The sequence below is a fragment of the Podarcis raffonei genome, chromosome 7 (genome assembly GCF_027172205.1).
Source record: "Podarcis raffonei isolate rPodRaf1 chromosome 7, rPodRaf1.pri, whole genome shotgun sequence".
NCBI lineage: Eukaryota > Metazoa > Chordata > Lepidosauria > Squamata > Lacertidae > Podarcis > Podarcis raffonei.
Window position 1 is genome coordinate 56104729 of NC_070608.1, and position 22377 is coordinate 56127105.

At 43.2% G+C, this 22377-nt stretch overlaps 1 protein-coding gene across 3 annotated transcripts in view; it reads right to left on the bottom strand.

The window, feature by feature from the left end:
• Positions 1 to 22377, bottom strand: part of MBP (myelin basic protein) — a 104197-nt gene that overhangs the window by 66685 nt on the left and 15135 nt on the right. The window contains exon 2 of one of the 3 annotated variants that reach the window (XM_053396681.1): positions 12387 to 12459. The exons of the other annotated variants lie outside the window; for them this stretch is intronic. Coding sequence (XP_053252656.1) covers positions 12387 to 12434 — 48 coding nt within the window. The 5' untranslated portion in view covers positions 12435 to 12459. The remainder of the gene's footprint in view (positions 1 to 12386; positions 12460 to 22377) is intronic. 3 annotated transcript variants of the gene reach the window in all.

The window sequence follows — 22377 nt, forward strand, 5'->3', positions numbered from 1 at the left end:
TATCAAATGAGAGAATGTGGACATGGCTTATCAAAATAGCAATTGTCTTTGGCTAATTACACCTACTGATGCCCTTCTATTCCATAAGGTGCCTAAGAGTCACTTTCCAGATGTGACTCTGCTTTCAGCTATGGACAGCCCAAAAGTATCTGGGAAGCTCATGAGCATACTCTGTTTCTGATCAGGAAGACTCAGAGGAATTCTGGTCACTCCAGCTCAATAAAAAAAGTAGATGCAGCAGACAAGCCTATCTGTATAGCATGCCCACAACAAAAATAAAAGTAAATACATAGGTGTACACATATGTGAAGAGGAGAACAGAACAGGGAATTTGCCCACCTGCAAAAAAGACCTTTTGCTTCAATCAATGGTTTCATTTATAACACATAGTCTATGTTTCAGTTTGATCATTCTTTCAAAGCCAGTGTAAAACTCAGCCGTATTATGCCTCATTACTCAGGAATCCTGGTTTGCAGTTTCCCAGCATACTTCTTTTCTACCTCCTCAAATATCATCCATCAGATTTGGCTCATTAGATCTTCTGGGCAATGGGACGGCAAAGAAAACACATAGAAGTGTCAGTGATCTGTTTAATACTCAGCGTCTTGTCTATTACACAATAAGAATGAGAAGAACTTCTAGAAAATCTGTTTCATGGGAATTAAGCAAACTTAAAAGTGGAATTCCTGAAGCTGAAGTTGAGACACCAATCCTTTGGCCACCTCATGAGAAGAGAAGACTCCCTGGAAAAGACCCTGATGTTGGGAAAGATGGAGGGCACAAGGAGAAGGGGACGACAGAGGACGAGATGGTTGGACAGTGTTCTCGAAGCTACCAGCATGAGTTTGACTAAACTGCAGGAGGCAGTGGAAGACAGGAGTGCCTAGCGTGCTCTGCTCCATGGGGTCACGAAGAGTCGGACACGACTAAACAACAACAAAAAGTGGAATATTTTCCAATTACACCTCACAGCTAAGCCTGTTTTCTCCTCCAGGCCAGGTGGAAATATTGGGGACTCTACAAAGTAGGAATAGTCCTAGTGCCCCCCCATCATCTCCGACCATTGTTCATGCTGGCTCAGGCTGCTGAAATTCAACAGCACCTGGAAGGCCCGAGACTCCCCCTCCTTGCTTTAGACTCCACTAGCATCTATTGCTCTTCTCTTTCTCCAGTTCTTTCTAGATCCTTATTCTGCATGTGTTACTGGAATATGATCACAGCCTGTCAGTCTTAATAACTAATGAGCTGAATTCTGCTTCCAGTTGAAATTGTTATATCAACCCTGAAATCTGTGAGCAGATTCTTAAGAGATCTTTTGTCAGGTCTATTTATCATCAAAATAATGCGGGGAGTACCTCCATGTAACAAAGGCTCTCCAGGGAAGTGGTTATTCCAGATATGTTCCTCCCAAGAGGTACTTTAATCTTCCGTTGATTAATGACTTGCTGCTATAAAAGAAGCAGAAATGCTGTTGTCTTAAACTGATGTCTCTGCAGGAATAGATAGATGCATTAGAAGCAGACACAGACTCTCCTGGTCTAAGAAATATTGCCATTAGAAATGGGTCATACGAAATTGCAGACCCACCGGGGCCCAGCTGAATGGCCAACAGTTCTTCAGCCTAAAAGGCCATACACCACAGACTTAAAAGGGTGAAAAGCCGTAACTGATGCCATCTCAGACTCAGTGTACACATCTTCACTCCCTCCCCACAACCCTTGCTTCTCAATTTCCTCCTATTTTCATCAGTGATGTTGCTTCTTTCCTCCCTCTCCTATCCAGGCTCGATAATCTTGGGGGTGAGGGGGGACAACAATTAAATTTCTCCTTCTGCTGATGCCAACTCTTCTTCTAGACTTCCTTGGTCTTAAACATGTGGCTGTTTTTCTGGGGAGGGCATGAATATGCTCATAACTGAAATTCTCATTCTTCAAGAGAATCATATGTCAACTGTGGCTCATAAGTCAATCATCATCTTCCCTGCTATGGCACAGCAACAGAATCAATGGGGTTTTTTTTTAATTATCTCTTTACAAACATGGCGGCATAGGAAGAACTTGCTGGATCACACCAATGGCCCATCTTCTCCAATATCCTGTTCTCACAGTGGCAAACCAGATGCCTATGGGAACCCCTCAAGCCAGGACCTAAGAGAAACAGCACCTTGCCCACCTGCCTTTCCAAGCCACTAGCATTCAGAGGCATACTGCCTCTGACAGTGGAACATAGGCATCATGGCTAGTAGCCACTGGTAGCCTTTATCTCCACAAATTTGTCTAATATTCTTTTGAAGCCATCCAGGTTGGCAGCCACCACCGTCTCCTTTGTGAGCACATTCCATCGTTTAGCTATGTGCTGCATGAAGAAGTCCTTTCAAATCCTCCAGCATTCAGCTTCATTGGAAATCCATAAGTTCTAGTCTTAAGAGACAGGGACAGAAACTCGTCTCTACCCAGGCATCATTTTATAAACTTCTATAATGTCACTTCTTACTTTTCTTACTGTTTAGGGAAGCTTTTAATGTTTGATGGACTATTGTATTTTAATATTTTGTTGGAAGCCGCCCAGGGTGGCTGGGGAAACCCAGCCAGATGGGCGGGGTATAAATAATACATCATCATCATCATCATCATCATCATCATCATCATTATTATTATTATTTCTCTAATCTAAAAAGTGCCAAATAACATAACTTTTCCTCATAAGGGAGTTGCTCCATCCCCTTGATCAGTTTGGTTGCCCTTTTTTGAACCATTTCCAATTCCATAATATCCCCTTTTTATGTGGGATAACCAGAAACGTACACATCATCATCATTATTATTATTAGTAGTAGTAGTAGTAGTACTACTATACAGGATTAAAAAATAAATAAACATGCAGTTGCACCATAGATTTGTGTCATGGCATTAGGATATCAGCCATTTTATTTCACATTGAATCACATTTGCCATTTTACCGCTCATTCACTCAGTGAATGGTCCTTTTGGAGTTCTTCACAATCCTTTTTTTGTTTGTTTTAACGACCCTGAACAACTCAGTATCACCAGAAAATTTGCTCACCTTCCGGCCCACCCCCAACTCTCGATCTTTTATGCACAAGCTTAAAAGCATATAGTGGGGCTAATTACCTTCAGACAGAAATGGCGGGGACGGGTGGGGAGGAATATAATTTGAAGAAAAAGAAGGTTATCAATAAGCCATGCTTTGGCTACTGCAGGGCAGTTCATGCCGTTTTTAAAATTTACAGTATAATCAGCCTGGATACAAACTGAAGTCTGTTGAATGTGGGAAAACAAAGCTTCCGCTCTCCCCATTACCTCTTCCACCCTGAAGACCAAAGCCACAAGAACATTGCCACTTCCTGTCTTGCAAAAACATCTCTTTCAGCTCCTGCCTTAATTATTTTAAGTACAGTGATTGAATGCTGCCTGATGGGAAGTCACCAACAACAAAACACACTGTATCTTAAACATTTGCACTTCAGAAACAAGACAATTTGAAGAGCGCTTTGTGAAAAGCCAAGAGAAAAGGGGCAAAATTTATTTGTCAATATTCCCCCTCTTTAAGGTAATTGTATGCCTGCTCTTCATGGTTTTAATAGACTTTCTAAGCTGTTTCAAGAGTTCCTGTAAAGAAAGGCTGAAAAGAAGCAGGTTGATGACACAAAAAGGGAATCATAAATGCAGCTGGGTTATTTTAAAGGAAGCTACAGTTCAGTTTGTCCATTGCTTCTTTCGTTGGCACAGCTGGCTAATTAAGGGAAGGTCTTCAGCACACAGGTTTTATTCAAAACATCCACACTGGCTACATAATGCCTATACTGTACAGTATAAGGGAATTATTTTCCTGTGAAGAGCTGTTGACCCACGGGTAAAGTCGAAGGGGAGGGTGCACAACTGACAGTTGGCTGAGGCTGCATAGTTGGGAAATTGCATAGCTCTCCCTCTTTCTGTGCCACCCCATCCCTCCCCTCCCTCGCTCACACACACAGAATGGAAGAAGAAGCAATTCCCAGAGGGGTGGTCCATAGAGCAGGAGTGGGCCCACAGTGTCCAGAGAACTGGAAAATACTGCAGGCCATATGCAATTAATTTAAGGGTCTTTGTGCCCAGTGCACCTTAACTTCACTAAACCACCTGCCCAAGTAATAATATGAGTATTTCAAATCATACAGCTGTAACAATTTCATATCCAACTCTCCCGCCCCCCCTTTGCAGGTCAGGATGATTTTACTTCTTTCTCACATATGGTAGCTGAAGGTGGATGCTCAGCACTTATTGCTAAGAACCTGCCAGAACTCTTTTGAGTGACATGACAATGTGATTGCACCAAAGACAACAGGTAGTAACTAAAAACACAGAGCGAAAGACAGACAATCGGACAGACAGATCTCTGCAGGCTGCAGCTAAGGTAGGTGGGGTTGTTTATGAAATCTAACTGGAAAGTTGTCCTGACTGCCACATGCAGCTAAAAAGAAGGAGAAATCCTATTTCAAAGTATTATTATTATTATTATTATTATTATTATTATTATTATTATTATTATTACCACCCCACCTATCTGGCTGGGTTTCCCCAACCACTCTGGGCAGCTTACAGTACTGTACATATAAAAACATAGTAAAAAAGCATAGTAAGTATGCCAGGAAAAGGTTCACAGAACGGTAAAGTTAATTGAATGAAATCACGTTATATGTTAGAAGAAATTAATTCTGTGCCCCATCTACGTGTTCAGCACTCTACTCTGGGTATTTCCTTCCCAATAAAGTATTACTTGGTTCTGAAAATTGACTCTGGAAAAACACAAAAACCAATACATGCTGGTTAAGATGTGTTTTAGGATATGTTGAAACACTAGCAAAACCAGTCACTGGTTCATATTTCAAGGGAAATGGCAAGAGAGAAATGAAACAGTTAAAATGAAACCAGCACATCTGAATCACGTTATTTGCAAACCTAAATATCAGTGGTACAGCCAGCAGCACCTAATCACCACACAGAACCTCCCCTTCTTCAGCAGCAAAATTATCCAAGGACTTTTGTAAAGCTCCAAATCAAATATGCCATTAATTCCTCCCTCCACGCCTTTTGCTGTTTTCCTTAGCAGGGATAAATAGCAGACTCTTCCAAGTTTCCCAAAAGAATATACATGCTTTGAGGGTGTGTGTGTGCTTATGTTGGCTTCTATTGGGAAAAGAGCAAAGACAACAAAAATTAAAAACTCAGTTTTGAATCCTCAGTGGATGAACCATGCGGGGAGATCTTCTTATATATGAGACATAAAATCATGCAGCTTAGAGGTCAAATTAAAAAAACAAAAACATACTTTATATTGAGCAACGTTCCTAAATGCTGATCCAAAGAACACTCTGAGTTTATAGCTGTTATATGAGACACAGCCAAATACTGTTGCTGCCCTGAAATGATGGGGACAAAATTGTACCTACCAAAATTTTCATCAACCATGAACTTGAGTAGCAATAAAAACTTCCGGGAAATGTAAGAAATTATCTCTAAATTATTTCAATTTGGTTGTTTTTTTTCCACCGATAAATTTTTATTGATATTACATATATATACATATAGACATATACAAAATCCATTACATAACTTGCACATATTATATCCACTCCACAAATCATAAGTACAAAGTTGTTTTAGGCTCTGCCGAGCCTTGAACTTCCCTCCACTCCTTTGGTAAGTATCAGATAGGTTTTACAGTCACGTATTTTATCTCTTTTACTTACTAATCACTTACTCAAAACAAAAAATTTTTTTCCTTCCAGTAGCACCTTAAAGACCAACTAAGTTAGTTCTTGGTATGAGCTTTCGTGTGCATGCACACTTCTTCAGATACACTAGTGTGCATGTGTGCATGCACACGAAAGCTCATACCAAGAACTAACTTAGTTGGTCTTTAAGGTGCTACTGGAAGGAAAAAAAATAGTTTTGACTATGGCAGACGAACACGGCTACCTATCTGTAACTAATCACTTACTGTTAGAGTTATTTCAACCCCGCCAGTGTCGCCTGAAATTTAGTTCCAATATACATCAAATATTTATTCCAATTATCATGAAATTTCTGTTCGTCTTGATCCCTTAATCTTCCTGTTATCCTAGCAAGCTCGGCATAATTTATCACTTTAACCTGCCAATCACTTATATTGGGCATAACCTCCGTTTTCCAATTTTGTGCTAACATGATTCTTGCGGCTGTTGTGGCATATAGGAATAATATCTTATCTTCTTTTTTAATTTATTTACCCATCATTCCTAGCAGAAAAGCTTCAGGCTTTTTGGGGAAAGTATATTTAAATTTTTTTTTAAGTACGTTATAAATCGATTCCCAAAAGCCTTTCACTTTGCTACATGACCACCACATGTGGTAGAAGTCATCTTCTGCCTCTCCACATTTCCAGCATCTTTTGTTCTTCAACCTATAGATCTTAACCAGCTTCACTGGCATGTGATACCACCTATAGATCATTTTCCACAGGTTTTCCCTTAGTGTCGTACACGCCGTGAACTTCATATTAGTATTCCACAATTCCAGCCACCTCTCAAAGTCGATGTTATAACCAATGTCTATCGCCCATTTAGTCATGGCCTCCTTCACCTCCTCGTCTTTTGTGTACCACTCCAGTAAAATATCGTATATCCTAGACAATATTTTGTTCTTACCTTCTATAACTTCCACATTAAATTTAGTTTTTTTGTCTTCAAATCCTAATTTCTTTTTATCTTCTTTTAACAAATCATTTACCTGATCAAGGCATTAAACTCAGACCGTACGAAGAGATAATGAAAGGGTTAATCTCAATACTATCTGCACCTAAGCTAACTTCTGCTTTTGTGGTTAAGCAGCTAGCAAAAACCGCAATTGCAAGCTGTGAGCTACTTCCTCTTTGCTATTACTTGCGCTCTGCAAACCAGGAGCTGCGCTCTGCACATGCTCTCTGATGCAGTAACGCAAGAGAAGAACACACGAACAAGGAAAGGAGGGGCGTTTAGATAGCTATATACCATATAAGGAAATAAGCTTAACCTTGCTAGCTGATTGGAGAATTTGAAGAGGTGGGAAGAGATGGGCAGACTCTCAGGTATAAAGATGCTTGTTTATTTGTATCTATGGGCCAGTCTTTTGGGAACGATCCCACTGGCCACCTCTGTGCACAGATTTCAATAAAACTTTTTTCTCCAAAGAAGAATCTTTCCTGGTGCTTTTTGCTCTCTCTTCGGCCCTGGGGACGCAGGCAAACGATTCCCTGGCAAGGATAAGGCTTCAGCCTTCATTTTGGTGCATTGGCCGGGAATCGCCCCACCCCAGGGGGCCGGGGAGGGCCAGGCCCGACCTCGGTGAACAGCCCCGGACCGGCGTTCGCGGCTCCAAGTGCGCACCCCTGCCTGTTCGTGGGGGGAGCCGGCCACACCGCTCCGGAGTGAGACACCTGGTCGAGGGAGAAAAGAGGACGGCCGAAGGAGGGGTCCGCAGCGGAACAGGTAAGCCCTAAGGGAAAGGGCGTGGTAGGAAGCCTGGACAGCTTCCCCTGGCTGTGAGCAGTAGAGTGCCACCAGAAAAGGGATAAAGGGTCTGGCTGTGAGCAGTAGAGTGCCGCCAGAAAAGGAACAAAGGGTCTGGCCATGGCAATAAGGTGCCGCCCCGCCAGACGGGAAAAGGGAAAAGGGGAAACAGAGGTGGCAGTGGAGTGCCGCCAGTAAGGTTGGGGAAAGGGGAAACAGAGGGAAAATTATTGAGGTGTGTTTTGTATGTTGCATGTCAGATACTCCAGTGGCTGAATTGTCAAGTGTGGGCCGGGGCTTAGCGTCCCCTTGGCCGAGCGATTGCAGGGCTGTGCATTTCTTGGCAACGAGAGTTCGCCAAGTCACAGCCTGTAGTGGTTGGTGTGTGAAAGGATCTTAAGCCCGGTTAGGAGCGGAGTATCTGAAAAAAAAAAATGGGGTCTGGGGCAAGCCAACGTAGTCCTCTGAAATGTTTTTTAACCAACTGGAAAGCAGCTACGAAGCATGATGATTGGGTTCAAATTGAGAAGAGAGAGGATGAGGACATTATGTGAGGTTGATTGGCCCACCCAAGGAACTAATTGGCCCTCGGAGGGCAGTTTTAATTTGCAACTAATCAACCCACTATATCAAAATATCTTGAACGTCCACCCAGACCAGATCCCTTATATTTCTACCTGGAAAACCAATGTAGAAAAGAATCCACCGTGGCTGAAAGCCTGCCGAGGCGACGCCCCACAAAATACAATTTGTGCAGCCCAACCGGCAGGGAAGTCAGAAAGGCCCCCCCGGTGATACCAGAACCGGAAGGAGAAGAGGGGGAAGTCATTAAACCGCCGCCACCCTATGCTCCACCAACTGCCCCTCTAGCGAATCCCCGAGGCCCAGGGCCCCAGGACCAGGGAGGAGCCGGCCCTCAGCCTGAACCCTCCAAGGTTGATGAATTAGAGAGCAAAGAGGAAGAGGATGATGAGGAGTTTATGAAGGGACTAATTGAGTTAGCAAAGAAAGGAAAAATGTGGACACAGTATCAGACAATTGAGATTGCAACAGTATGTACAACCCTATGCGAAAGAAGTGGATGTTAGTTCCCATTTGTTGGCAGCAGCAGGAGGTTCCCCAACACAAGGGAAGAAATGGCAGAAGAAATGGATAGAAGCAGCAACCAGGGCGTCCCTCCATAAGTCCCATAAGGCACAGAAAAAGGGTGGGACTGCAATGATGCCTCTACGCAGAGTGTATGACCCACCAGCCCCCCAGGACAGGGTGGGGAAGCACCACCATGCACTTATACAGTCCAACATGTGCCTTTTTCAAGTGCTGATGTGTGCAATTGGAGAAATTAGAACCCTACCTTTGAGGAGAACCCAGATGATATTGCCATAAAGGCTGCCTTTGTAGCTCAGGCAGCGTCCGATATTCGCCAAAAGAAAAAAAATCCAGAAGCCTGAGGGGTTCATCGGCCATGGGCTGGAATAGATGTTGGAAATAGCTCAAACCACTTACAATTAGAGAGATGAGGAGGCCCAGAGAAAAAAGGAGAAGTATCAAACAAGGAAGTTGATGGCATTACAGGCAGCCACCCCCACCCCTCAGGAAAGAGGAAGTGCCCGGGGAGGAGGGCGAAGCCGTCTGGGGAGGAATCAGTGCGCCATCTGCCGACAGGAAGGGCACTGGAAGAGAGAATGCCCTATTCTATTATTAGGAAGAGATTTGTTGGTAAAGTTGCAAGCCCAAATTATTTTTAAGCCATCGGGAGAAGCCACATTGTCCACTATGTCACTTGGGGAACTGGTTGTGGAGGCACCCCTGAGGGAGTACTGGCGCCTCATGATGGTAAAAGAAGAGGAGGGACCCATCCCCACCAGTATTCTGGAACAAGTGAACCCCGCAGTATGGGCTGAAGGTAACCCCCCAGGAATGGCAAAGAAAATCCCACCAATAATTGTGAAGCCCAAGCCATTTGTCAATCCTGTTGCAGTAAATAAGTATCCCATCCCACGAAGGGCGACTGAAGGAGTGTGGGTGCATCTAGAGCGACTGCTCCAACATAGGATCTTGAGGCAATGCCAATCACAGTGGAACACCCTTTTGTTACCAGTGAAGAAAGGAAGCAGGCTATTATCCTGATACCAGAACCAAAGAACTCCGTGGCTTTCTGGGGTCTGCAGGATTTTGTAGGATATGGATATTTAATTACAGCATCATTGCCAAGCCTCTACATGAGTCAACCAGAGGAACTGAGAGAGACCCCTTTGTTTGAGGCACAGAACAACAGTAAGCCTTCGTGGATTTGAAGAAGGCACTACAGCAAGCCCCAGCGCTTGGCATCCCAAACCCTGAGAAACCCTTTATTCTATTCGTGGATGAGGACCAAGGGACGGCGAAAGGGGTTTTGTGCCAAAATTGGGAAGCTGGCAACAGCCAGTGGCATACCTAGAGCCCTGACCCTAGCAAAGGGACAGAAGATAAACATTTATACTGATTCCAAGTATGCATTTCTGACTTTACATGCCCATGGAGCCTTATGGAAGGAAAGAGGTTTGCTTACCTCCAGAGGAAACCAGGTGGCCCACCCACAAGCCTTATTGAACCTTCTGGATGCTGTATGGGAGCCCAAGGCAGTGGCAGTTATCCATTGTTATGGACACAAAACTGGACTAGGAGAAGTGGCCAGAGGAAACCGACTAGCAGACAGAGTGGCCAAGGGAGCAGCCCGGGAACCAGCTCCCGCGTCAGTTATTGGAGCACTGGTCCCTGGAAGGATCTTGAACACCGCTGATAAGCCAATATACACTAAAAAGGAAAGGGACACTGCAGATGCTCAGGAGCTGACATTGTCCGAAGAAGGATGGTACCTTACTCATGATGACAGAATATGGATCCCAGAGTCCCTTTCTCGGCAGATTGCTCAGAGATACCATGAGTCCACCCACATGGGACCAGATGCCACAACCAGACAGCTGAAGCAGTGCTTCTACATAGCCCACCTTTATCAACTGGCAGCCCAGATTTCCAGGAAGTGCCCGCTATGTCAAAAGAATAATCCCAGAACCGGACCCTTGGCTCCCCCGGGGATTCAGCATAGTGGAACTGCACCCATGGAAGACCTTGTTGTGGATTTTACTGAATTGCCCCGCTGTGGACTATACCGCTACCTATTCGTGACGATCTGCACGTATACAGGATGGGTTGAAGCTTGACCTACCAGAACTGAGGGGGCGTCCGAGGTAACCAGGTGCCTGCTTAGGGAGATCATTCCCCTAATAGAATCAATAGAATCTGACAATGGACCAGCCTTTGTCCACTCAGTTTTGCAATAACCCCCCATGCTAGTCAAAATGTGCAGTTTAATAATTATGTGCAGTAATTCTCCCGAGATTTTCTCTTTTCTTAACAGGTGGACCCAGGCCCACTGCTGTTAAAATTGCTGACCTCACCCCTTGGGTCCACCACACTTAAGTGAAGAAGGCTATTTTAGATTGGACAGTTACACCAAATCCTGATGATCCTCTGAAGCTAACCATCTTCAGAAGAGCGCCAGACGACTGGACAAGTGGATGGGAGGGACGCCCACGGGCAGCGTCCCCAACGTAGAGACTTTTTTTCCCCAGCAAATTTTAAGGCACCGCCAGGACTTTTGATATTGGGGCCAGAACTCTTTGATATGGTCACTCTGTGTGTCAGGCCTCTGCAAGGGTGGATATATATTCCTGTGGGTATATGTTAATATATGTAGAGGGAGAAGCCCCTTTCGGATACAGTGTGTTGGGAAGAAATCATGAGAGTATTAAGCATCCACAAGGACAGGTGGGAAAATTGGTTAAGATAATAGGCTCCTCCTCAGAGAGGTGGGACACAACCTCCCAAGAAGCAAGGCAGCTGATAGAGCACGAGTATCAGTGGGCCCTTCAGCAATAAAATAGATATGTCCCAGATAATAATGTCAGCATTTCAGCCACCATTGATCACATGGAAACAATGATAGCCAGGAACCCGCTGAAAACTACAGGAGGTGATCTATGGGGTTGGTTATATTTCTGGCTGCCTCATGGCAGTTGGCTCAGGCATATTGTGGTATTATTAGCAAGGCCGCTATTAATCCTTTTGCTTCTTTGCCTCTGTATACCCTGCTTGGTGCAATGCTTACAAGGTGTGATGCAAAAAAAATAAAATAAAATATCATGGCCCTTATTGTTCTCCCCCAGGATTATAAACCCAAGAGACCAGGACGAACCTAGGAGATAGGCTGTCCAAAAGAAGAGGAGGGAATTGAAAGGGTTAATCTCAATACTATCTGCACCTAAGCTAACTTCTGCTTTTGTGGTTAAGCAGCTAGCAAAAACCGCAATTGCAAGCTGTGAGCTACTTCCTCTTTGCTATTACTTGCGCTCTGCAAACCAGGAGCTGCGCTCTGCACATGCTCTCTGATGCAGTAACGCAAGAGAAGAACACACGAACAAGGAAAGGAGGGGCGTTTAGATAGCTATATACCATATAAGGAAATAAGCTTAACCTTGCTAGCTGATTGGAGAATTTGAAGAGGTGGGAAGAGATGGGCAGACTCTCAGGTATAAAGATGCTTGTTTATTTGTATCTATGGGCCAGTCTTTTGGGAACGATCCCACTGGCCACCTCTGTGCACAGATTTCAATAAAACTTTTTTCTCCAAAGAAGAATCTTTCCTGGTGCTTTTTGCTCTCTCTTCGGCCCTGGGGACGCAGGCAAACGATTCCCTGGCAAGGATAAGGCTTCAGCCTTCAATAAAAAACGCATTTACAGGGTGGCTGCAATACCACCAGGTAAATGATTTCAATTTGTTATCCAGTTAGCACTATGCTTGAAATCAGACTCTCTCTTACCTTTGCCTTCTCGGTACTCGGTTCCCGTTTTCCAACATGGTTCCCCATGGTGCTCCTCAAATTTCTTCCAGACCTACAGACAAAAAAAGGGTGAAAAAAAAGTTATGTTATTCCAAAATCAGCCAGTTAACTATAGTCTCTTTAACTCTACATACGCTAAGGAAGGGGTACCCAATGTGGTGCCCTCCAGATGTTGCTGAACTCCAATTCCCATTAGTTTGAACCAGCATGGCCAAACATCAGGGATAATGGGAGTTCTAGTCCATTAACATATGCAGAGAACCACATTGACTACTTCTGCACTACTGACCAGAGGGGCTGGGCCTACAATTTGTTTATGCCAGTTTTGTGGATATCCATGTCCTCCTTTTTTTGGTGATGCAACCTGTGATTCTGCAGAATGCTGTTGGAATCATACTTCCATCAGCCCCAGCCAGCATGACCAGGCATGGTAGGGCAATATCCGGACTACAGGGTTCACTGTGTGGCAGGTTTAGCCCAATGCATAGAAAGTTCTTGATTGTTTTAAGCTGTTGTCACACTGACTCACTCGGAAGCCTGATCCTAAACAGCTGTAGGAGTGAATTGTTATACAGTGGTACCTCGGGTTATATACGCTTCAGGTTACATACGCTTCAGGTTACAGACTCCGCTAACCCAGAAATAGTGCTTCAGGTTAAGAACTTTGCTTCAGGATGAGAACAGAAATCATGCTCCAGCGGTGCAGTGGCAGTGGGAGGCCCCATTAGCTAAAGTGGTGCTTCAGGTTAAGAACAGTTTCAGGTTAAGAACGGACCTCTGGAACGAATTAAGTATTTAACCTGAGGTACCACTGTACATCAAATATTAAGTCTGTGCATGCTATCAAGCTACAAATTACCCGGAAGCATTAGTGAATTCTCCAAATCCAAGTCATCCTCAAAATCTGCCTTCTAAATGCTAGTGTGGTTGATTAATATAATTTACCCAGTAATAAGCCACAAACCACTTCTGGGAGTTGGCAGACAAGAAGAAATAAAAGATCAATCAACAGCAGTTAACTCCCATTCTTTATAGTATACAGAAACACTATTAAAACATCAATACCTTGAAAGCAAGTTGGCTGTGCACGAAGAATCGTGCAGGCTCAGCTGACATTTAACTACTTCCAGTAAGGTTTTTAAAGGCTCTGCTCCCCACAGTGACCAAAAAAGAATGCTGATTCTCTGAAGTGGAACAGAAACCAGAGAGAATCCAGAGAAAAAAAGTCAGTTGGCATGTCTTTCCAAGTGGGTGAGAGGGAAGCAGGGATAGAAAGGTATGCCACTTGGAAAGACAGGGAGAACAAAACAGGCTGCTAACACAATGCAAGCAGAACCCAATGTTTGTTCTTTCAGTGGGAGAATCCATTGAAATCACATGAGTCAAATTGACATGATTCGTCTACTGCCAACTTCTTTCAGATTAGTGATATTTTAATAGCACTTCTGTATGCTATAAGAGTGGGAGTTAACTGCTCTTTATTGATCCTTATTTCATATTGTCTGCCAACTTCTAGAAGAGATTTCCCCCACCACCAATTTGTGCAATTTGAGCAACAGCATTTAGGTTTTGCTACAGCTTAGTAGTCAACTGTGTGAGCCCAGAAGATTCTGGTTCACATCTCAGGTAACCAGTTGGCCTTCAACAAGCTAAACTACCTTAACCAGTATGGTGTAGTGGTTAGAGTGTCATAACAGGACCTGGGAGACCAGGGTCCAATTCCCCCCTCAGTCATGAATCTTACTGGGTGACCATGGGCCAGTCATTGCCTCTCAGCCTAACCGACTCATAGGGTTGCTTGTAGGGATTAAATGAGGAAGGGGAGAACCACCTTGAGCTTACACCACCTTGAGCTCCTTGGAGAAAAAAGTAGGATGTAAATGCAATTAAAAATAATATAAACTCACATCGATTTATATGAGAATAATTATATTGGCCTTCCTTAATACTGCCTCTGGATTAATGGTTACTGAGAACATGTAAATCAGAGTTAGCTGACATAGTGCACTTTAGATGCTGTAGGACTGCAAACACTCATCATTTCTGAACATTGGTTGGCCATTGTGGCTGGCTATTCCTGGGACGCGGGTGGCGCTGTGGGTAAAACCTCAGCGCCTAGGACTTGCCGATCGCATGGTCGGCGGTTCGAATCCCTGTGGCGGGGTGCGCTCCCGTCGTTCGGTCCCAGCGCCTGCCAACCTAGCAGTTCAAAAGCACCCCCAAGTGCAAGTAGATAAATAGGGACCGCTCCAGCGGGAAGGTAAACGGCGTTTCTGTGCGCTGCTCTGGTTCACCAGATGCAGCTTGTCATGCTGGCCACGTGACCCGGAAGTGTCTGCGGACAGCGCTGGCTCCCGGCCTCTAGAGTGAGATGAGCGCACAACCCTAGAGTCTGGCAAGACTGCCCGTACGGGCAGGGGTACCTTTACCTTTTACCTATTCCTAATAAATGTACAGTGGTACCTCGGGTTAAGTACATAATTTGTTCTGGAGGTCCGTTCTTAACCTGAAACTGTTCTTAACCTGAAGCACCATTTTAGCTAATGGGGCCTCCTGCTGCCGCCGCGCCACCAGAACACGATTTCTGCTCTCATCCTGAAGCAAAGTTCTTAACCCGAGGTAATATTTCTGGGTTAGCGGAGTCTGTAACCTGAAGCGTATGTAACCTGAAGCGTATGTAACCCGAGGTACCACTGTATTCCACTTTATGACATTAACTGCAGAGGCGCTCACTTCTCCAAATAATTGAGGGGGCCAGATGCAACACCAAAGGAAATAATTTTTTTAGTGGTGTCACTCATTTGCCCTGCTGTACACATGCTGTACATATGTACATATGCTGTACATATGTACATATGCTGTACATATGCTGGTGTGCTCTGGTCCATGGGGTCACAAAGAGTTGGACACGACTAATCGACTAAACAACAACAGTTTCCCGACAGTTTACAGAAGAAGAATGAGTGTTGCTGTACACAGGTATAAACAGAAGAGACGAGAAAGATATTTCTGAAGTATGTTCCCGCTTGGCCTGTTTGAAACCAGTTTGACCAGCCTGGATGTGCTCAGTTCATTGCACAAGACAGCCGTAGCCACAAGAATGGTGGCAGACCCTACCATGAAGCTAGCATGAAAGAAACATCTTTCCCAAAAAGTATTTATTAAACTTATTAATCGCTTGTTACCTGACAATATGTCACCATATGTTTATGTGGCTGCGTGTTTGTGTGTGTGTGTGATATACAATGGTACCTTGGTTCTCAAATGCCTTAGTATTCAAACAACTTGGAACCCAAACACTGCAAACCCTGAAGTAAGTGTTACAGTTTGCGAACTTTTATTGGAAGCCAAACGTGCTCCATTTTGAGTCTTATGCTTCCGATTTGAGTGCCACACTTCCATTTTGAGTGTTACACTGAGGTCTGTCTGTTTTTGCTATTTATTTTGTGTTTTTGTTTTTGCAGCTCTTTTTGTTTTGTTTTTGTGACTGTGTGGAACCCAGTTCAGCTACTGATCGATTGACTGCAGTACATTGTTTATTGCTTTCATTTTCAATTTCAGTCGTCTCGTTAGATAGTGAAATTCATGTTAAATTGCTGTTTTAGGGGTTGTTTTTAGTCTGGAACGGATTAATCTGCTTTGCGTTACTTTCTATGGGAAAGCACACCTTGGTTTTGGAATGCTTTGGTTTTGGAAAGGACTTCAGGAATGGATTAAGTTTGAGAACCAAAGTACCACTGTACATAATACCATAAGGGAAGGGGGATAGGAGTATGTGTCATATAATACATCAATATGTCATCTAACATAACATTTATGAGAGAGAGAAAACAATGCACCCACCACATAGATAATAACAAGCAACATTAGCTTAAGTATGCAATATATTTCATATTCCTAAGGAGTAGCTGAGTTACTCTGTTGCAGATGACAGCAACTCTAAAGGTTGGTTCAAACATCTGCATGCTCCTCACATTAGATGAATTTGCCACTTTTGAGGCCTCATAGCTGACTGTGAGATGACTCCATTGAAAAGGACTGCATGTGAGGTGACATGAGTCGATATGAAAGTTTGATTGATGGTTTTTGATCCTGAATGCCCACTCACACATGGACATGCAAGGCACCACTTGGTGTTGTAGCCACCATGTGATAAACATACATCTGTCAACCAGAGAAAAGAGTTTTATGAAGCTTTAAAAATCAAATTATTCCAGTGTGTCCTTCGAAGCAGGCCCATGCTGAAATCCATTACGAAAAAATGAAATGTACTTACTGTTTTATTGCAGCATGAGCATGCAGCACTAAATTAGCAAACATATATCATTAGCATTTAATGTTTTTTGTTGTTGTTAATCCAACAAATATAATCAGGTTGTTCTCCACACACTTTGCAGATGTTCCAGCTGTCACTTCAAATGGATGTCTTTACTAACACTTTCCAAACCACAACTAATTCATATGATTGCACGATACTTTTAGAGAAGCATCTCTCATGTTTCCCAGACAGTTTTGAAAACATCTACAGAACAAATTACAGAGCAAAACTTAGAAAGTTATATATTCCTATTACAGCATGACCATTCTTTCCTTTAGCATGTGCTAACTAGAAAGTCACTGTCCTTCAGTCTAAGCTACCATACTGGCTTGTTAAAAAGTGATGGCTGCACCCAGGGTTGTTATGAAGCCAATACAGTGATACCTCAGGTTACATATGCTTCAGGTTACATACGCTTCAGGTTACAGACTCCGCTAACCCAGAAATAGTGCTTCAGGTTAAGAACTTTGGTTCAGGATGAGAACACAAATCGGGCTCCGGCGGCGCGGTGACAGCAGGAGGCCCCATTAGTTAAAGTGGTGCTTCAGGTTAAGAACAGTTTCAGGTTAAGTACAGACCTCCGGAATGAATTAATTACTTAACCCGAGGTACCACTGTACAGTGGAACTTCATGTTACGGACGGGATCCGTTCCGGAGGCCTGTCCATAACACGGAACTGATGCAAGCCAAAGTACCGCGTCTGCGCGTGGTGCAATTTAGCGCTTCTGCGCATGCACGAGCTGCGAAACTCAGAAGTAACCCATCCAGTACTTCCAGGTTGCTGCGGGACGCAACACGAAAACACGTAACCTGAAGTGGACACAACATGAGGTATGACTGTAATGTACTCTGCTTACCTGGGAAGACTGGCAGAGAAAGAGTGTGGGGGGAGTGCACTGCCCCCGGCAGTGCGATCCCAGCAGGGTGCCATCATGACTGTCCCCTGCCCGGGCTGGGCGCCACACCCCTACAGGCGGCATAACCTGAAGCATATGTAACCTGAGGTACCAACTGTATAGGATTAGCACGGTACAATGCAATTCCAGCCTAGAACCATATTTGGCCTAGAACCATCCCCATATTTGGGGATGCAAAGATGCGTTTTCATTATTGAATTTTTTTCATTCTTGTCTTGGAAAATATCCAGTCTTTAATTACTTGTTATAAACACTGTCCATTCATCAATTAGCCAAGTCTATCTTTATTAGTTACTCATCTATGAGCTGGTAGGCAATTAAAATGTTTTTTAAAAGTTGTTTTCTCATAGTGCTATTACATGGCAGCGTATGATATTTCTCATGGAATAATAATTACACGGAATGGTATTTTTTAATTGGCTTTTACAAAAAAAAAAGAAGTGTCAGTAGAACTAACCACACGAGTTCCTGTTTGCCGCATTGCATGAAAACATTTAATTGCCTGGTGTCTATGCAAAGTCACACCTCCTTGGTGCACTTCCTTTTTCAGAGTGTGATTCAGACAAACCACTTCATTCCATCTGCCTGATGCTAAAATCATGTGGAACAAGATGTTTTGATGGAAGCCTTTGAAATACAAAATGTAGATCCTTCTCAAATGTGCATTTAACCTATGAATATATAAAGCCTCTGAGGAAAAGTGTGAAGAGTCTCCTGTATTAATTAAGCAAAGCTGAAAACATATTTGGTTGTTGTTATGTAGCTGCGAATTTTTAGCCAGTGTTGTCAAAAGGACTGAAGTCTTATAATGATCAAATGACAAAGATAAAATAGGTGTCTAATATATAAAGCCCGCTGACACTTAATGGATTTAGTTTTGGCTCTAGAGAGCCTGTCCAAGTAAAGAGGCCTTAAATGCTGCTGAAAGACAGAAGGCTACAGCTGGAAGGGCCTTCAATAGTTATCGAGCTGAACCCCAATCCATTGCAGGAAATCTGCTGCTATAACATCCCTGATAAAAGACATGGGAGAATGGGGAAGAGTTCTATTTTGAAGGACAGTCAGTGGGAACAGGTGTCGGGGCTTGGCACACAGGTCGCATCTGAACTGATGGAAGCATGGAAGGATGCAGTCTTCAAATTATTAAGTAACCATTACAGCCCCAGTGTAGAGCTCCATATGTGCTTTAAGTATGCAGATGATGGGCTAAGTATATTGAAGTTTATGGTGAAACAGCAGCTTAGGCACATAGGGTTGGAGATGTCTCTTAAGAGAGCGTCCTCATTCACTTCAGTCAAGCTTACAGCTCCATAATTTTAAAAGCTCTTCTCTGTAGCAGAGAAGATCCATGTAGACAGCAGAGCTTTTACATCTGCAAGGAACTGTAATGCAAGGACACATAAAGAGTAAGAGATTGGATCATTTTTTAATCTAGAACTGGCCTGTGCAAGATCACTTTTCCAGCTGCTGTTACTGCTGTTATAAAGCATCAATGAATCTCCAGATTCAGGGAGCAGCTATTAAGACTGGGAAACCAAAATCAATTAAGTAGCCTTCAGATCCTTTCCTTTCCGTGTGTGTGTGTGTCATCTTGATTTCTTGTTAGGTTTGTAGTGACAGGGAAGATTATGAACAATAAAATGGATGCATTTCTTCCAAGTGCACATTTGTATGAATACTGATTTTGAAACAGGAATGGGAAATATTCCACAAAACTATTGCCACATCCCCATTTTGAACAAAACTGCTTGGCAAACTGTACACAGTTATTTTTAGAAAAGCGAGAAAGGGCACATAATTTGGAAAGAGTACATAATTTTAAGACGTTATCTCTATTAAATACTTTCACAAGAACAGCAGGGATCCAGATATCAGCGATAGCTGTAGACAGAAATTGTCGTTATAATGGGTTTTTTTGCACAATCTTCTTTGCAAGCTTATATTTTTGCTTTAAAAAATAGCTGGTTGGAGTCTAGACAGCTCCTTCAGAGATGCATTAGGGCTCATTTTCCATTTGAGCTTTTCCTTTGAAAATCAGTTTGCCTTCACAGAATAGTTCTGCGCTGTGGCATCAGGAAACAGGGTTTTCCAATAAGGAAGGGGAACTATTTTGGGGGTTGTGTTTAGAATAATATGAAGTTTCACCCTGACTCTCAAGAAAGCATGCATGGGAATAGTTAAGATTACTGGGATTCTGAGTGAGCTGAAGTCCTTTCTCAGCATGACTACTGTAATTCTGTTATTTAATTTCAAATCTACTTGAGGGGATGGAAATATTAATTTATTCCAACAAATTTACTAATTTACACTGGGAAATATTGCAAAATGTGGTACCAGTTGCAAGGGTTTATGTTCAAACAATAAAGGCAGATAGGGCATCATAAACATTTAGGACCAGGATCTTACTCTGAACCAACGACAGCAGAGAGAAAAAGTAACATTAAAATGACATTAAAAAAAAAAAAGATTTCAAAACAGTCCATTGGCCTATGCCCAAGCTTATTTTCTTAAAAACAGCTCCTGGGCACCAAATGATAAATATTTGATTCTCAGCAGCAGGGAGTCTGCAAATGAGTAAAACAAATTAAGCAAGCAATTGAGCTGAAGAAAATAGGTCATTATTATCCCCATGAATCTGAGGAACATGCCTTTAAGATGCCTAATACTGCTGTACCCGAGGACAGCAGATCTGCACCTGACCCAAACGGCATGTGTTGACACAAAAACATGTGCTCAGCGGAGTGTGTGACCTTATGCAATCTGTAACTAGAATACAAAAAGCAGCCATGTGAAGATTATGCATTCTGGTTTTGTTTTTTTTAAGCACAACATGTCAAGGCTGACGTTAAGCTCTTGAGGATCACTCCGTGTATGCCAGCTGGCACAACTAGTCCACATTGTTCCCCATCTGGATCCTGCAATTTCCTGCCACAGCCTCTCCTGCTGTCCATTTGCCACTTTCTGTAATTTACGAAGGCTGGTGCAGCTTTCCTCCTGACTATTTCAGGAACAGTGAGTGGGATTAAGGGCTCTGAAGCAGATTTGTTTATCTTTTCAGGGTGAGTTGGGCTCGGTTTTGTGAATACGGTTTTTTTAATTAAAAACAGGTTTCTCAGTCACTTTTTCCTCAGCATAACCCACCTCACAGGGCTGTTGAGAGGATAAAAGGAACGTCTATAAGATCCTGAAAAAAAGAGGTGTAAGCACATTGCAATCAATTGACCAATTACAAGGCCTGCTGGAGCATCTGTCCAGCATCCTGTTTTGACGGTGGCCAACCAGGTGTCTATGGGAAGCATGGAAGCAGGATATGAGTGCAACAGCACTAGCTCTTGTGGGAACAGCGTCCATAGTTGACCTGTGAACTGTGTGAAGAAGTACTTTCTTCTTTTCTAGAAACATCTTCTTTTTTCCTTACTGAAATCTAAGCCCTAGAATCGTAAGAGAGAAACATGAGCAAGAGGCAATCCTATCACGCTTGCTCAATCATCCTACACAAAGCTCACAACAATGCGCCACAAATACACCACAAAACGAGTTTTCTGAGCAAAGAGCTGCAGATGGCTCAAGCAAGTGAGCCAAGCCCAGTTTGTTGCAGGCAAAAAATAAAACAAAATAAAATCCCATTGTTTGCAGATAATTTGATCTGGGCGTAATTTATTTTGAAGCATGAGATGTTTATATTTCTACATGTCCCAGGATAAAATGGTGCAGCATGTAGTTTGGGCTGGATAATTCCCATGGGGGAAATAGACAATTCCTTCAAGAATCAGCTGAAGCCACACAGAAACTCAGGCCTCATCTTCACTATACATTTAAAGTAGTATCATACCACTTTAAACATTTGTTGCTTCCCCCAACAAACCCTGAGAGCTGTAGTTTGTTAATGGTGATGAGAGTTATTAGAAGACTCCTATTTCCTTGCCCAGAACTGCTCAGAGTGTTTTAACAGTCAATCCCTCATCCCAGTGAACTCTGGGAATAGTAGTTTGGAGAAGGAAGCCATGACTGTATGGAACGGTATGATACTACTTTAAATGTATCATACAGATGGGGCCTCAAAAGAACAAAGTTATCTAGCCCAAGAGAGTCCTTAGTAAAAGCTAGCAGCGGCTTTTCAGAAAGAAAGAAAGAAAGAAAGAAAGAAAGAAAGAAAGAAAGAAAGGTCACAAAGACAGGGAATAAAAACACAAAGGGCCTGCAGAACTGTGGACAGCTCCTAAGAAATAAACATCTTCCAGTGATGTCCTGGGCAATACTGAGTGTGACATAGCAGGACAAAAACTCTGAAGACTGCTGTCCTCGATAAGGAGAGGATTTCTTAAAGGTGTGGTGGTTTGCCCTGAAGCCCAGTGCTTCTTCAACTTTCTGTCATCTCTTCAGGGGAACGACCTTTATTCTAGGTTAAGGTGAGGGCTCAGGCACTGGTAAAGTGGATTGTCAGAGGGCCTGAGTTGCCAGTTCTTTCTTCCATGAAGGAGTCTGTGTTCAGCACATCCCAGGACTGGGCCTCAAGCATTTGGGGGATATGAAGTCCCTCCAATACAATGCCATCACTTTAAACGATGAAGGCATTATTCAAGGCCAGAGACTGTACTATACCATTTTCTCAGTTTTGTTGACCATCATGGCAGTACTCAGCTTGTTTACTCAGGACAGAAGCAAATCCCATAGGCATCTGGTTGGCTATGTGGGAAAAGAATATTGGAATAGATGGGGTTTTGGACAGATCCA